We start from the raw sequence: 15,261 nt of genomic DNA, 5'->3' as shown, positions 1-15,261 counted from the left end.
GTTCCAGTCCCCTGTTACGACTCTTCTCTTGACAGGAAGTTGGGTCAACCAATTGGCTTCTTTGATGTATGAGTCCACACAACAAACAGTTTGGAGAGATTCGGGAGACATGCGTGTCTGCTCGTCTTCGAACCATGGTTAAAATAACCTTCTCTGCATAGATCCACAGAGACATTTAGGTGTATTTCCACAGAAATATGATTTCTGCATCAGTCTGAACATATTTCATATGTTTCATATGTTCACAGCCCAGTATCCCTAGGAACTGCGTCCATGTTAGAAGAATCTGCATCTCACAATTTACGTCCAATGTTAAGTGGAAGCGGTGTACCCTTTATGCAGCTAGGTGGAAAGGAAGCGTGTGGAGGTTGGGTGGTTGGGGTGTTGGTGGTTCGTTGTATGCCTGACTTTAAATGCAGCTGACTGTAGTTTGCATCCTGTTAACTGTAACCACAACCAAGTGTTAAAATCGCCTAACTCTAACCATGCCCGGCCATAACAATGATTTTTCTGTAACTTTAGCTATACCGTTGTAGCCATGGTCAGATATTGTAGAGAGCAAGAATTTTAAAAATGTTGGCATAGGATGAAAAAAAAACAAAAAACGTTCTCATTGAACATAACCTTGAGTTTTGCGGAATCGTCCAATATCTAGTGTGGCTTTTGGGTTGTATGTGCAATAACTTAAACTACAATTTATCTCCAAAGGGCTATGTCACGCATCAACAAGAACAGTCATAAATTGAAATATTGATGTCTTTCATCATTGCAGTCTTCATAATCTGGTTGAATTTTGAAATGATCAGCTGAGCATATTCAAATACCCTTCATTTTATCTATTTTTACTAATCATGCTTGCTTTTTTCTGTGTTGTTTTAATGTTTTGTTGATGAAACAACGTAATTTTCCTAAATGCAGGACTAAAATTGTGTCTTATGTCACTTTAAAGTAGTTTGATTGTTGATGTAGATCTATTCTATTCTATTCCGACAGCATGCAGACACTAAAATGCTTTTTGTTTCTGGATCTGGTGTTCATTTGGTTAAGCAACGGGCCCATGTGGTTTGGTTGCGTGCACTACTGTGCAACAGAGACAATCCTGCCTGGATATGTTCATGTGTCTATACGCATGGCTGTTTCTGTGGTAGTGTGTGTGTGTGTGTGTATGTGTGTGTGTGTGTGTGGACGCCAGGCTGTCTCCAGTGAAGGAGGCCCAGTGTGTCAGTGTGGAGGTGGAAGGGGAGAGCAGGGCTAGCCTCTATAAATCAGGCCAGATTACAGAGGCAGAGAGGCCTGCAACTCCCCTCCACTACCCAGCCTCCTCTGCTTTATGTCAGCCGACACACACACCACTAGTACTGTATAGTTTAGTAGAAGTCCTTGCACCAGATAAGTTAGTAGACACTGTCTTAGGCCTTCACACCAGAGTACAGTAGGCATTTTCCTCTTGTAGCCTACTGCATTATTAAAACCCTCTTAGCACAGTCCTGGTTGTTGCCATGTGAAGATATTTGCAGCAGTTTAATAGAAGAGCGGTGAACGTCAGGTTTCTCAAAATCAATAAGAATCTTTCTTGAGCTTTTCAGTTATCTTAAAGGGAGAAAGCCGGTTTAGAAGAGGGAGATGTACCAGTTCCTCCACTGACAGTAGCCCACAGAACAGGCTGAATGCAGCCACAAGACATGTTGTGTTTTGATTAAGGGCTGAAGCCACAATCACAGACATTTCCCAATGTTCATGTTTTACAGTAGTTTAACTGACTACAGTATATTTATATTCACTTACTTCTAGCTTTGATTGAAAGCAACAAGTTGCTGACAGCCACTGTGGGAAACATAAGCGATCACCAAGGCAGGTTAAAGAATTGGTACACCAGAAAAGTATATTACAACGCATCACATCACAAAATATATTGTGGAATGCATTGAACATAACATATTAATGTTGTTCAACTGCAACTATATTTGAGGGTAAGCAAACATAAAATAAAGCAGTTCTGTGGTACAGGCCCTAATGGGTTTTTACGGCCAATATGAACTGTACGCAGGCTACATATGCATGCACTAATCATAACCTAGTGTAGGGTACTGGCTATGGCTTGTGGCTAGAGCATGTGGACCAGATTTTTTGAAATTCCATTCACCAAATTGGGAAATAAGGATTTATGACATTAGTGGTACCACCTGGAGGAAGAATTTGAAATTGTTTTGCAGAAATGGTTTGGCTAAATGTTGTAATTTAGTTTTATTCCACAATTATATCCCCATTGTTGTGTAGTCATATCATTTATTCAGATTTTCTGGAAACATAACAGAGTGTATCGCAACTCCACTGGCTGTATGAATATATAGTGACTATATTCAATGACTATATATTCAAGAAAATAGAAAACTGTTTCCCAATGTTCTTCATGATGGCAGACTTAGCTATTTCTAAAGAAAACATTTAACAACAACAGCTGTATCAGGTTACAAAATTTAGGGTCAATTGGACCAACTTCTTATGAGAAACAGCCTTTTAAAGTCTAAAAATGTTACTACAACTTGCAACACATGTTTGTGTTGATTGCAGCAACTGCCTTGGATTTATGGCTGGTTGGCTGAAAGTCACTGTGAGTTTGGTCCACATCCACTTTCATTCTGAAGAGCATTGTTTGATGGAAGCCATGTCCTTTATTTAGTATGGTGGAAAATGGATACTGTTTTTGAATTTGAGTTTGTCAAGTGGACAAACCGAATGTCTATTAACAAAATAGTTAACTCAAGATCCACTTACTATCTTTTAAGGAGCTTTTAATCACATACCGCTGTCTTCATCAGCAAATTGAAGTTTGCTCAGGTGTCATAGAGTTGACTCAGCTGTCATCCCCTAACATGAGCACAGTTAGAGGTTTCCCCCATATGCTACCTCTTATCACATGACCAAAGTTCCATACTTAATGGTAATGTGATGACTGAGAAAAACTCCATTTGCTGATGAAGACTGTTAGATGATGTTGAAAGCTCTGGAAGAAGCTAGTAAGTGGACCTCGAGATAAAAAATGATTTCATCAAACTACTATTCCTTAGTTAGGAATAAACCTTCAAACTCATAACTTTGTCTTACATTTTCTGTTTTTAGATTGACGGGCATCTAACAGCTACGTCACAGTTACCAATCATTTTTGGTTGTTCTTATGTGAAGTCAGTTTATTTTATTTATTTATATAGCGCCAAATTGCAACAGAAGTTATCTCAGGGCACTTTTCACATCAGGTCTAGTCTATTTACAGAGACCCAACATTCCCCCATGAGCAAGCACTTGGCGCCAGCGGCAAGGAAAAACTCTCCTTTAACGGGAAGAAACTGAACTGGGCGGCCATCTGCCTTAATCAGTTGGGTAGAGAGAGAAAGAGGGAGGGGGAGAGGGGAGAGAGACACACAGAGAAGCACAGCAACAACAATAACAACAATAATGAGAATAGAAATATGACTAATAACAATAGTAGTAGCAGTGGGTGTCAAGCTTGACCACGGGGACAGCAGCTGAAGGTCCACACCCGCAAGACTAGAAAGCAAGTGAACAACTATTTACAGGAGCACACAGCACCTTTAAGTGTTAGGTGGATTGCCAGTGAGCCACAGTCATACTGCCAAGCCTTCGTCAACTCCTCATCAGAAGTTGAATCACTGCAGGTTCAATATGTCAAACTACTCTTTTCCAAGTCCCCGAGTCTCCATGAAAGCCTCGATGGGGCTTTTTACAAGCAACTCATGCTAGCTCCTGACACACAGAATAAGCAGTTTATTCATCATGGATTTCTTTACTCTGCTATAATAATTTGTCTTTGTAGCCACTTTGCGGTCATGACTGTATTTGAAGTTTTTCTAAATCAAGGCTCTCACAAGATCTTGGCTTTTGATCCTTGGATAGAGCTTTTAATGTGTCCATTCTTCATCTCTGACACCAAGAGTGATTATTTGTTATGTTTTCAGTAGCCCTATCGTTTGGGCAGCTCAGATCACCCGTCTATATAATCCCCCTCCAAAACCTTCCAATGTAAAATAATGGTTTTCATGTTTTTCTTTCCTATTTTTGGGCAAGGAAAGCTGGCAATATGATGTTATGGCCATCCAGCACTTTCTCTCTGTTCTCTCTCACCATAGTTTGGAATTTAATTGTGTTTTGACAACTCTTTTCCATGGCTGGCCCAATTATAGCCTCCAGTTGGGCTGGTAATGATAGTTGTTAATGGGGTGAAAAATGGACGTGCATCTCTGACAGAAACCATAAGCAGATCCTTTGAAAGGAGAGGCAGGAGCCAAGGAAAGCACAGGCAGGAATGGCCTCACTTTGCTCCCGTCCTCTGAAGGACTTTATATAGCATACACGGCTCCCAGCGTCTCCTCCTGGACCTTTACTATCCTATTATGTGATCATGTCGTCCATTTTGTCAGTGTTAAAACATCAGAGCAGTCGTTAGCAGCGTCAGGGCTACTGTATGAGGCCATGGGAATGACTCTGAGCGACCCGTCACACACACAGACACACATTTCCAAATGTCGTCAAATTTCTCACGCTTTTTTTCTTCCCTTCCGCTTGCTCTCCTCCTCCTCCGCCTCCCTTTTTCCCTTGTTTCTCTTGTCACAGGGAAAGTATTGATCGGCCTCTTCCCAAAGTTATTTTTAATCAAAGATAAACAAGGAATCCACATTTCCTTGGGAGATGTGGGGTTGCCCAAAGTGTCCTGCTCTTTCTTAGTTTGCTTTATGCTCGAGGGAGGCGATGAATGGGAGAGATGAAGCAAGAGATTTGAGCACGAGGGCTGTGTTTCAGAAGGGGGGGCTGGGTCCGGCGGGTGTTTAGAGAATAACACAAGTGCCACCAGCGAGTGGGAGACGTGGGAAGTCCGGCTTTAGTCTCAGTTAGTTGTAGCACATCCTATTATTATCCCTCGGACTGTGCGACAACGCTGACCAGAAGAGACCCTAAACACACACATACACACACACATACACACACACACACACACTCAGTCAGAGTTCTCCCCTCTCTCACACAGACACAGGCCAGGCCATTCCCAAGTCTTATTTCTTCTGGACTTTATGGGAACACTTAAATTTAGCTCTGGCAGGGAGTGCAGGCATAATAATCAAAGCTCTTGTCACCAGGCTCCCAGTGCTAGGTGGTCTGGCTGCTCTGGAGGGAAACTCTCACCCAGTGGACGGAAGACAGTTTCCTTCTTTGCACACTGGCACAGTTGGGACCTATAATTCTTTTCTACTAATATCTTCGGCCTATGCCTTTCTAAGCTAGTATAATTGACACCTCTGAAACACACCTATAAAAGCACAGGAACGGGGCTCAGCTGCTGCAGGGTTTGAGCCGGGATAGATCTGGACTGGGGTCAAATTTAACTCTGCTACTTTTGTAGAGATTTCACATCTAGTCTAAAGAACTTAATAAGTTATCCATGATGAAAATGAGTATGAACTAATCAAATCATACTGTTGTTACAGCTGAAGTTCTGTGATGGAGCCAGTGAGACAGAAGGGTTTCCCACCAGTGTGCTGTCAGGGAGGCTTTCAGTGCTAGAGATAAACTGATTCTGTGTTTTTACTGGGTTACTTTTTAGTTACAATAATCCCTATTTATTCACTTGATTAACTCTTTGGTAGCATAAATCTAAAATGAAGAAAAACACAACATGAAAAAGTGTCAGGTGGTGGTGTATGTGAAGTTTGACAGCTTTTCAGTGACAACAGTTTGTATGATACAGTATATCTACAGTACTGACACACTGACCTTAACCCTACATTACTCAACCAATTTGACAGACCCCCCCCTACTTCTGTCAATGCACTCCTTTACTCCAGGGGTCACCTTCTGACATAAAGCCCTTGTTCCTACACTGCAATCACATACACTTCTTTGAATTGCAGTTTTTGTTTAAATGTACATATTATTCAGAATATTTTCACCCAACTTGTTTCAATATTGAGAAAGTGTGTCACATATGGCCAGTGTCTGTGCAGCTTGATTTAGAGCTTTTGTCTGGTTTGCCAATCTGTTATTTAAGTGCAACAACACTGGTCGTTATCATGACTGTTTAGTGATGACAAAAAACTCACTCTGTATGATCGAGGTAACAACTTTTTGCCACCAATCTCACCAGCAATGTTTTTTGCAAACTGCTAACTGCCAACATAGCATATGAACCAGTTTCTTTTAAATATGTTCAGGTCATTTGGTTGCTTATAAAAAAAAAAAAGTCTTTACATACACATGTGTTTACATGTGGCAATGAACTTGAATCAGCGCCTCTCTGACACTGTCAGAAAAACCTTAACATTATAAGCTTTATGGAGATATGTTGTTATAGTGATATATGAAAGAGGTATCCCAGGGCTGATTTGTATTTAATTATACAGGTGTGCTATATTTAAAAATGTAACAAATAAACTGCTAGCGAAGTGTAGAATTATTGTGTATTGATTTAAATTCAATGATTTATCTATATAATCCAAGCAGAGTGACAACTGACTGCAAAGCACAAGTGACAACAACTTGTAGTCAAACTCTGTGAGCTTAGTCCTCCTGCTCTACCCTGGCACATGTGTGTGTCTATGTCCATTCATACAATGCAATGTTAACGTTATTCACAGCGTGAAAGCCCCCAAGAGGTCAAAGGTGATGAGGTGCTAAGGAGGTCTTTGACACTTGACACACACACAGTGGTTACCCTGGCTCCCCACAGAGTGAAACTGTCACCACCTGGAGTGGAAGACTAATTAGCCTATGATTTGTGTAATACACTCTCCTTGCATTAGTGGTGTGTGTGTGTGTGTGTGTGTGTGTGTGTGTGTGTGTGTGTGTCCTACATAGCAAAGATGTGTTACGCCAATTGTCCACTAAACAGTCTGTTCTCTCTTTGTCTTTTTCATGTTGTCCGACTGGTCTCATCCAATGGATCCTCACAGGTCAGTGTTGCTTTTTTTGTCTCTGTGCTCAGATCATCAGCTTTATGTTCTCTTGCCAGTATAGCATCATATATTTTTTCAGTATGGTGCTGTTTAGGCTTAAAGAGTTGAGTTACCCATCAGTTCACCCAAAACACAAAACATCTTTCTCCACTTATACCCATAACAATCTCACAGTGCAGATAGTTTGGGTTTGGAATTAATGTAATTATATTTATGGAACTCAGGCCATTAAAAAATGACATTTGAAAAACTCAACAGTAAAATATCTGTCCAGAAACAATGTTCTGGTAACTTTGAATAATCCACCAACATTGCACGATTTTGTATGTTCATCTGAAAACATTTCCCAATGAACTTGTTGACAGTGAGGGCTCCATGAAGCCCCATGAAATTGAGAGATTGTGAGGTCACATTGTGTCTTTAATGGTGACCTCTTGTAAATAAAAGCTCCAGCCAATAAAACCATTACACATTTCAGTCCCATCATTCCACCCCTTCTATCAAATAAAACTTAAAGCCTTTCTCTCTGTAACTTATTGGCTTATATCTGAAAATGAACCCTTATCGTGTTATGACCTGCAACAACATCCTGTTTCAAAACAAAATAAATCACATTAAGGATGTAAAAATACTGTTTCATTGGGCTTTTGTTAGCACAAAGCATTACATATTTTTTCCTTCCGCATTTAACATGGAAAAAAAAACAGACATTTATCTTTATTTTGACGAACAGCCATTTATTTATCCCTCCAGCAACTCTGCACAGCATCCCCAGCTGCAGCAGGTGTTGCCAGGTATGCTTAAAAGCTACAGCCGTGACCTGCATTATGGTGACGGTTGAGTTACCATCATTGGCAGCACCACTATGGTAGGAGACACTGGGGTCCCTTGTGCATCATAACTGCACCCAGCAGGTGTTCCTCATGAAATACTTCCAATGTAATGTCTGCTCCAAGAAACCCTAATGTCTGAATTTCACATATTTTCAAAAGATGCACAAGATCTTCTGTGTAAATAAGACAGCTTTGGAATTGTTTGAAATTGTTATTTTGCCATTCAGAACTGCTTCCCTGCTAAGCCACACATTCCCTAGAACAAGGTCTTTACTGGATGTACAGAGATGCAATTGTTAATGACCACATTTAATAACTTTTATTGTTGTTAATAATAATAATGATAATTAATATTAATTTGTTTTAGTGCCCCACGAACATACACTTTATTATCTATTTCAGAGGCTTGTTTTATCTGGACATGAAAAATATGCCGTGGAAATTCTCGCATTTTTTAAAATCAAATTAAACAATTAAATAATATTGAAATTAATAGTGACACTAAGTATTGTTTATTGGCAGCTTCAGTCCAAAATAATCTACAGTCAGTCAGTCAACAATTAGAACATATCATAGTCTACAACACAAAAATACAGTTCTGCACATCAGGACAGAGGTTATGAATACAATTCACCCCAATGCAACCTGACTGTCCTTGAAATTTTTTGACCAAACACAAAAAAAAGAAAGTCTGTAGAATTTTCTACCTATTTAGATTTTTATTTACCTAATTATTCAATAATATTTTCTGTAAATGTTTTACTTCATTTTACTTACTTACTTAAAATGCAGTTTTTGAAGCCTTTACCATACTGTCAGAACAAACATTTTTGTGGGAAATACTAAATCCTTCTTTTCTTTTCTTGCTTGGTCAGCCTAAAGGTAGTTGAATCTAAATGTACAAAACATCTAAAAGTAGTGGAACCAGCCTATAAAATACCAACCATGTGTCTAAGTTTCAAATGTAGAATGTAAAAAAAAATATGATACATGGCCTCACTGTCCTCAACGGTAGCTGCAAATTATGTTTAAGTTTAACTGAGCAGTAACCCCCTAATATTTAAATTCAATTCAATTCAATTCAAATTGAATCAAATTTTAAGTTATTAAAATTGTTGCTGTTGGCAGCTTTTGTCAAACCAATGTTGGGCAAATTTTCATTGTATGTCACCAGATATGTAAATCCCTGTGCAGTCGATGTCATTTCTACATAACTTCCCACAACATGAGTAGGGTTGCGTGTTATGTTGGCCCATATAGCTTTATTACTCTATTTGTCACTGCCAGTATTTTGGTTTTTTTCACACTCCCAAGGTGAAGAGGAATGAATGATGGCCGATGGGTTCGGCTTTCTTCATTCTTCCTCTTCTCCCTCTGTTCCGTGAGAAAGTCAGGGAGGATGGAGAAAAGTCAGCCTGCTCATCAATCCTTCCATGGAGAGAGAGAGAGCGATGGAGTTCTGAGGAAGTGAAGGTGTAGGAGGCTTGCTTTAGCCAAGGGGAGTCCCAGCAGGACTACACATACACACACACGCACAGAGGAAGAATAACACTCATATATCTGCCGCGTCAACAACTGGCCTCTGTTTGCTCAGTGCTGACACCAGTGCAGCCGAACTGCTACTGGAGTTTCTCATCACCCTCGTTTTGCTGTTTGTGTGTGGGTTAGTCTGTAGGTGCACAAATCGCTGCTTAAAGTCTGTGTGTGTTGGCCTGCATTTCCATCTGTATTTGTTTTGCACGAGTGCTCATATTGGGGGTCCCCTGTAATGTATGTGTCCATGTTTGCTATTAGCCAGACTGACTCAGGCTGAACAAACATCTATAGACACACACACACTAGTGCAACAAACCCTCTGAACTACTGAGACACTTTTTAGCCACACTGGTGGCATAGCTCTAAGGATGGTAATGTCAGCTGGTTGGTTGGTTAGATGGTTGATTGATCAGTTCACCACTTTGATCTAGTGTGAAATATCTCAATGAATATTGTTCAGATTGGCATGAAACTTTGCATGAATGTCCCTTGTCAGCAGAGGATGAATCCTAATGACTTTGGTGATCCAAAACATTTTACCTAGCTTCATGGTCCCCCAAACAAAAATGGGTCACAATATAAATATTAGACGTTGTGGCATGATTATCAACAAATATACAAATATAAATACCTTTATTGTCATTGTACATATGCAATACGATTCAGTGTGCTGACCCAGCTACATAGGAAGAGTAAAATATATATATGTAAAAATATCAAGATATCAAATATAAATATAAGTTAAAAAGGATAAAAGGCATTGTGCGTATCATGTGTGTGCACTGGTCACAGTCTTACGTGTCTCTGGATGTGAGACTGAGCATAGGTCCTTGTATGTGTGTAGAGTTGTGACTTTAAAGTGGCAGTGCAGTTAGTAATTTGTTTTGTGTAACACATTAGCATTAGCAGCAACGCACTATATAGCTTTTTTTTTTTTTTTTTACAATGTCTAGAGAACATTGTCTTGAGCTGCCCTTAGACACATATAACACACAACAGGAGATTGCCTGTGTCAGACACTTTCTCACCTACTTTAAATACTCAGTTTGGTTTAGGTGAGAGGTTGCACCTGGGTAGAGCATGCAAGAGGCAGGACAGGGCATAAAAAGTTTACTGCGGTTGTAATTTGTTATTTTTAAGCTTTTCACCAGAAATAAAACTGCTTATATTTTTATGAAAAATCACAGGAAATCCTCTCTCCCAATAGTGCTACACAGGGATGCTGCAGCGGTAGAAGGTGACAAGCAGGTCTTTGCTCAGGTTTATATTTTTAGTGATCTCAGAAAGTATAGCCATTGTTGTGCCTTCTTTACTAGTGCTGTGGTATTGGCAGTCCATAAAACATCCTTTGACATGTGGACGCCCAGGAACTTAAAGCTTGACACTCTCTTCACCATGTCTCTATTGATGAGATGAGCGTGTCCACTTCCGCATTTCCTGAAGTCAAGGATGAGTTCTTTGGTCTCACTGGTGTTAGGAGATAACCTATTATCTGAGCACCACCTCACCAGGTGCTGGACCTCCTCTCTGTAGACAGACCCATCATTGTCTGAGACTAGCCCTGTTACTGTGGTATTGTCCGCATACATAACAATGGTGTTTGAATTGTGAGCTGGGACACAATCATAAGTGTAAAAGGAGTATAGGAGGAGGCTTAGGACACAGCCCTGAGGAGCACCATAGCTCAGTGTTAGAGTGGAGGAGCGATGTGTTCCCCTTCTGACTGACTGAGGATGGTTGGTCAGAAAGTCCATGATCCACGTGAAAAGGTATTGGTTAAGGCCCAGGTCCTTGAGCTTGGAGACCAGTTTGATGGAGATTATTGAATTGAATGCTGCACTGTAGTCAATGCACTTATCCGGACATATGTGTTTGGGTGCTCGAGTAGGGTTAGAGTGGTGTGAACGTTGGGTGTCTGTAGTGTGAAGGGTAGGTCAGAGGCGTTGGGCTGTGCTCTGGTTGTTGTTCCCTTGTTATTCTTGTCAAAATGGGCAAAGAATCTGTTGAGCTCCTCCGCTAGTGAAGCATCAACGTATTGGGGGGTTGTACTGTTGCTGTTGTGAAAATTGATAAGGGACTGGATGTCCTTGCCACAGGTAGTTACTTGTGAAATGGTCCTCGATCTTCTGCTTGTGAGCCATTTTGGTGCACCATATGCCCTTTCAAAAATTGGTCCTTGCAGCACGTAGCAGTATGTTGCAATGTCGCTGGACCTATAGGCTGAGTATCTCGATAGATTCCGGGCCTCATTGTCCATCCGGGTCTTCTGGTTGGGGAAGATCCGAATGCGTTTGTTTACTGTCACGTTGTTAATACAAAAGTTAATGTATGCAAGCACTGAGGATGTGGATTCCAGTGCCTACATTTCCCCCATGTGTGTCTTGTTGCAAAAATATCTTCCAACCTTTGCATTCGAAACAGTCCTGGAGCCTGAAGAGAGCACCCTCAGGCCATACCTGCACTATCCTGATGGATAGTCTGACTCTGTTTGTGAGTGGTCTATAAACTGGAGGGAGGACCAGAGAGATATGGTCTGAATGACCCAAATGGGGGGAGGGGGAGGCTTTGTATCTATCTTTGATGTTTGAGTGGGCATGGTCCAGTGTATATTCGCCTCTAGTGGGAAAATTAACATTCTGATGAAATTTTGGAAGGACAGTCCTGAGGTTAATCTGAGGTTGCCTGTGGTGGGATGTACATGGCCATAATAATTTAACAGTGAAGTCTCTAGGCAGGGAGAATGGCCTACATCTGAGCATGAGATATTCCAGGTAAGGGGAACAGTGTTTTCCAAATATTTTAGAGTCCTTACACCAGTTGTTGTGCATGTATATGCAGAGGCCTCTGCCTTTGTTCTTACCGGAGTCCATAGTCTCATCCCCACGATGTAGCATGCTAGCTTGAGAGCTGCACCGGAGATTCTCGAGTGTAGCCAGGTTTCGGTGAAGATCAAGGCGCAGAAGTCCTGTATATTTCCCCTTACAGCAGTATGCAGCTGGAGGTAACCCATTTTGGGGACCAAGCATTAGCCAAAAAGATACTCGGTAGCGGAGGTTTGTGTGGCTCGTTCCAGAACCTGGCCTGCACACCCGCCCACTTGCCTCTCTTTTGTTTTGTTTCCCTGCACCGCCAGCATCGTTTGAAGGTCGATGTAGTAATCCAAGGAAGCCCTGCTGCTCTTTGTGTCTTTGCTAGCTCAGGTGGTATGCTAGTGAGCTCCAGAGATAGTGTGGTTATGTCTCAAGTAGCAGACCAACAACACAATTCTCTTATATGTAGAAAGTTCCTGACGAGTATATGATGCGATTGCAAGCCCGTTGTGTATAAAAAAGTTCATGAAGAGAAGGAAAAGAAGCAAAAGGTGGCTTTGGTTCGAGTCTGTCATCTTTTGCTGCCATCTCTTGGCAATTGTATCAAGATAGACAACTTATTACAAAACATATTTATGCTATACAAATGATCTCTATATTTCTGACCCTTCTGTTTTTTCTTTTTTATTGTGAAATACTGAATAGTTTTACTTCTTCAGTCTTCTACTCATCATTTTCTTGAACTGATCACAACTTATACGCAACTTATCAAACATATTTTAGTTTGCGATTGCCATGAAATTTGTTTCAGACATTCAAGGTCCCAGCAGATGAATCCTAATAATTTTAAGGATGCCCTGACCTTTCATTCAGCACCACTTCTCTCTTATCCAGTGACATATCTCCATATCTACTTGATGTTCATGGTTCCCAGACGACAAATCCTAATGACTTTGGTGGTCCCCTGCATTTTCATATCGCACCATCATCAAGCCAGAACTTATTTGTCCAATAATTTGGTTTATGACAAAAAACTAACATTCCCATCAGTCTCAGTTGTCTTGTGTGTTTTGTGTTGTGTTGTTGTGTTAGCAAATATTAGCATGCTAATAACGTGCTAAACTAAGATGATGAACATGGTAAACATTACCTGTGAAGCATCAGCATGTTAACATTGTCATTTTGAGCAGTTAAGCATCACAACAACTATAGTTTTCACATTTACTTCACCATGGCTAATAAGGATCAAAACCAACTTTAGACCTCATTACAGTTTGATTTTACAGCCTCACTGTGCTGCTAGCAGGGCTGTAGACTGTTAGTCTTGTTCGTTTATGTGTGTGTGTGTGTATAAAGAGAGATCACCTCTGCAAGTAATCCTCCTCCTCTGTCTCTCTTTTTGTAACTGGACTCTTGCCTGCCTCTCTTCTGTGCGGATTTAGCAAACTACAGATCTACAGATTATAGTTAACGTGTGTGTATGTAGGGGAGTCAAGATTGCCATATTGAAAGATGAGGTGGAAATGCCTCCTCAATTTTTCTACGTGAGATGTATCAAGTCTGGTATGTTTTGTGTGCTTTGCATGAGAAGGCTTTGGCTCTAGTTTGTGAAGCTACTGGGCCTTTTTTTTCCTCCTCAATTCTACGAAGAAGTGCAATGAATTCTCCAGTGCGAGGTCTTGCAAAGTCATCCCCTTCAAGGCCGTGAAAAGGAGCTGCACTAAAAGTTATTGCCCTCAGAAAAAGAAATCACTTAGCTGCGTGTTTGATCTTTCTTATGAAATATGCAGTCGGACAGCATTTCATATAATCCTATACTGTTCGTAGCCGACGGCTTATGACAGCCGTAAATTACAAAATGGCCGACCTAAGCAGAGGAGTGAGAAGGGAAGAAAAGGAAGGGGAAGGATGGCAAAAACACACTTTGGTAACCTAGCATCGCCCCCACTCCTGCTCCAGCTCCCCATGGGATCAAACAAGAGGGAGGATTTGGACAAGTAAATCATTTCCTTCAAGTGGTGAACTCTCAGGGCCGGCAGAATGAGTCAGACGTGTGTGTTCATATCAAGTGGAGGCATCACAGCAACACTTTGCCAGAAAGTCCGGCTGCTTTTCTCTCACACTCTTCCTGAAACGCTGGAAAATGTTGGACTTTGAAGTCCTGATAAGGCGAATTCATCACATTCTCTCTGGCTGCTGTTGCTGCTGAAGCTGAATAAAACCATTAAGTCTGCTGATGTTTAATGTGAGGTGCCACAAGTCGGCAGGGAAAAAAATATCCTTTCATCCCATCAGAAAAAAAAATTATATTAGTTACACATTAACAAGCATTTTAGGGAACTATTTTATTGGTTCACATTTTAGATCAGCTGATAATTTATAAGAAATGTGAATGTACATATATGTTAGAAATATGTACATATATATATATATGTAGCATATGTATTTGTATGTAGTTATTAAGATAATTCAACTGACAGTTCAGCTACTTTCAGTGCTTACAAACAAACATATGATTCACCTGCCCTCATGGTTTAAACTTGAAACTTCACTTTCAGCAATTATGCTTCAACTAATTTGAACCGTTTTAGGGTTTTAGACTTCAGTAGACACTTCAAACCCTTTCATTGCTTTAACAACTGACACTTCAACTGCTTTAACTGCATCTCCTATACAGTATTTCACATGCAAATAATGTATATTGTTCATAGTGTTTGCACGTGATTTTCAGCATAAAGGTAATTTCCATTTTCTTCAGAAATGTTAACATTTTCTAGTTTACAAGATCATTTTTATTTGACAAAAACAATCTTAACCCAAGGTCCACTCACTAGCTATTTTACAGAGCTTCAACTGACCACTGAGCTGTTGAGGAAGACTGTAAGATGTGGTTGAAAGTTTGAGAAAAAGATTATAAATGGACCTTGAGTAAGGATTTTTTTCTCAAACTACTGTTTCTGAGGGTCAATAATGAGCTTTCACACTTATAGTTTTAATTATTATTTAATCATTTTTACTATTTGGTGAGAATGTGACGTTATTTTCTTCAATGACAAATATTAAAGAAAAAAAAAATCAGTTAGAGCCTCTCATTAACAAATCCCAGATTAAATATGGCTG

General features: G+C 40.3%; 1 protein-coding gene across 2 annotated transcripts in view; it reads left to right on the top strand.

Annotated features, from left to right (window-relative positions):
- The window catches only part of bcas3 (BCAS3 microtubule associated cell migration factor), a 361,548-nt gene that overhangs the window by 266,472 nt on the left and 79,815 nt on the right, over positions 1-15,261 (top strand). The window contains exon 23 of one of the 2 annotated variants that reach the window (XM_044353190.1): positions 6,960-7,502. The exons of the other annotated variant lie outside the window; for it this stretch is intronic. Coding sequence (XP_044209125.1) covers positions 6,960-7,162 — 203 coding nt within the window. The 3' untranslated portion in view covers positions 7,163-7,502. Of the gene's footprint in view, positions 1-6,959; positions 7,503-15,261 lie in introns of those variants that run through there. 2 annotated transcript variants of the gene reach the window in all.

The sequence above is a fragment of the Thunnus albacares genome, chromosome 6, assembly GCF_914725855.1.
Source record: "Thunnus albacares chromosome 6, fThuAlb1.1, whole genome shotgun sequence".
Taxonomy (NCBI): Eukaryota; Metazoa; Chordata; class Actinopteri; order Scombriformes; family Scombridae; genus Thunnus; species Thunnus albacares.
The sequence above is the reverse complement of the archived record's forward strand: the minus strand, read 5'-3'. Positions and strand labels throughout refer to the sequence as shown.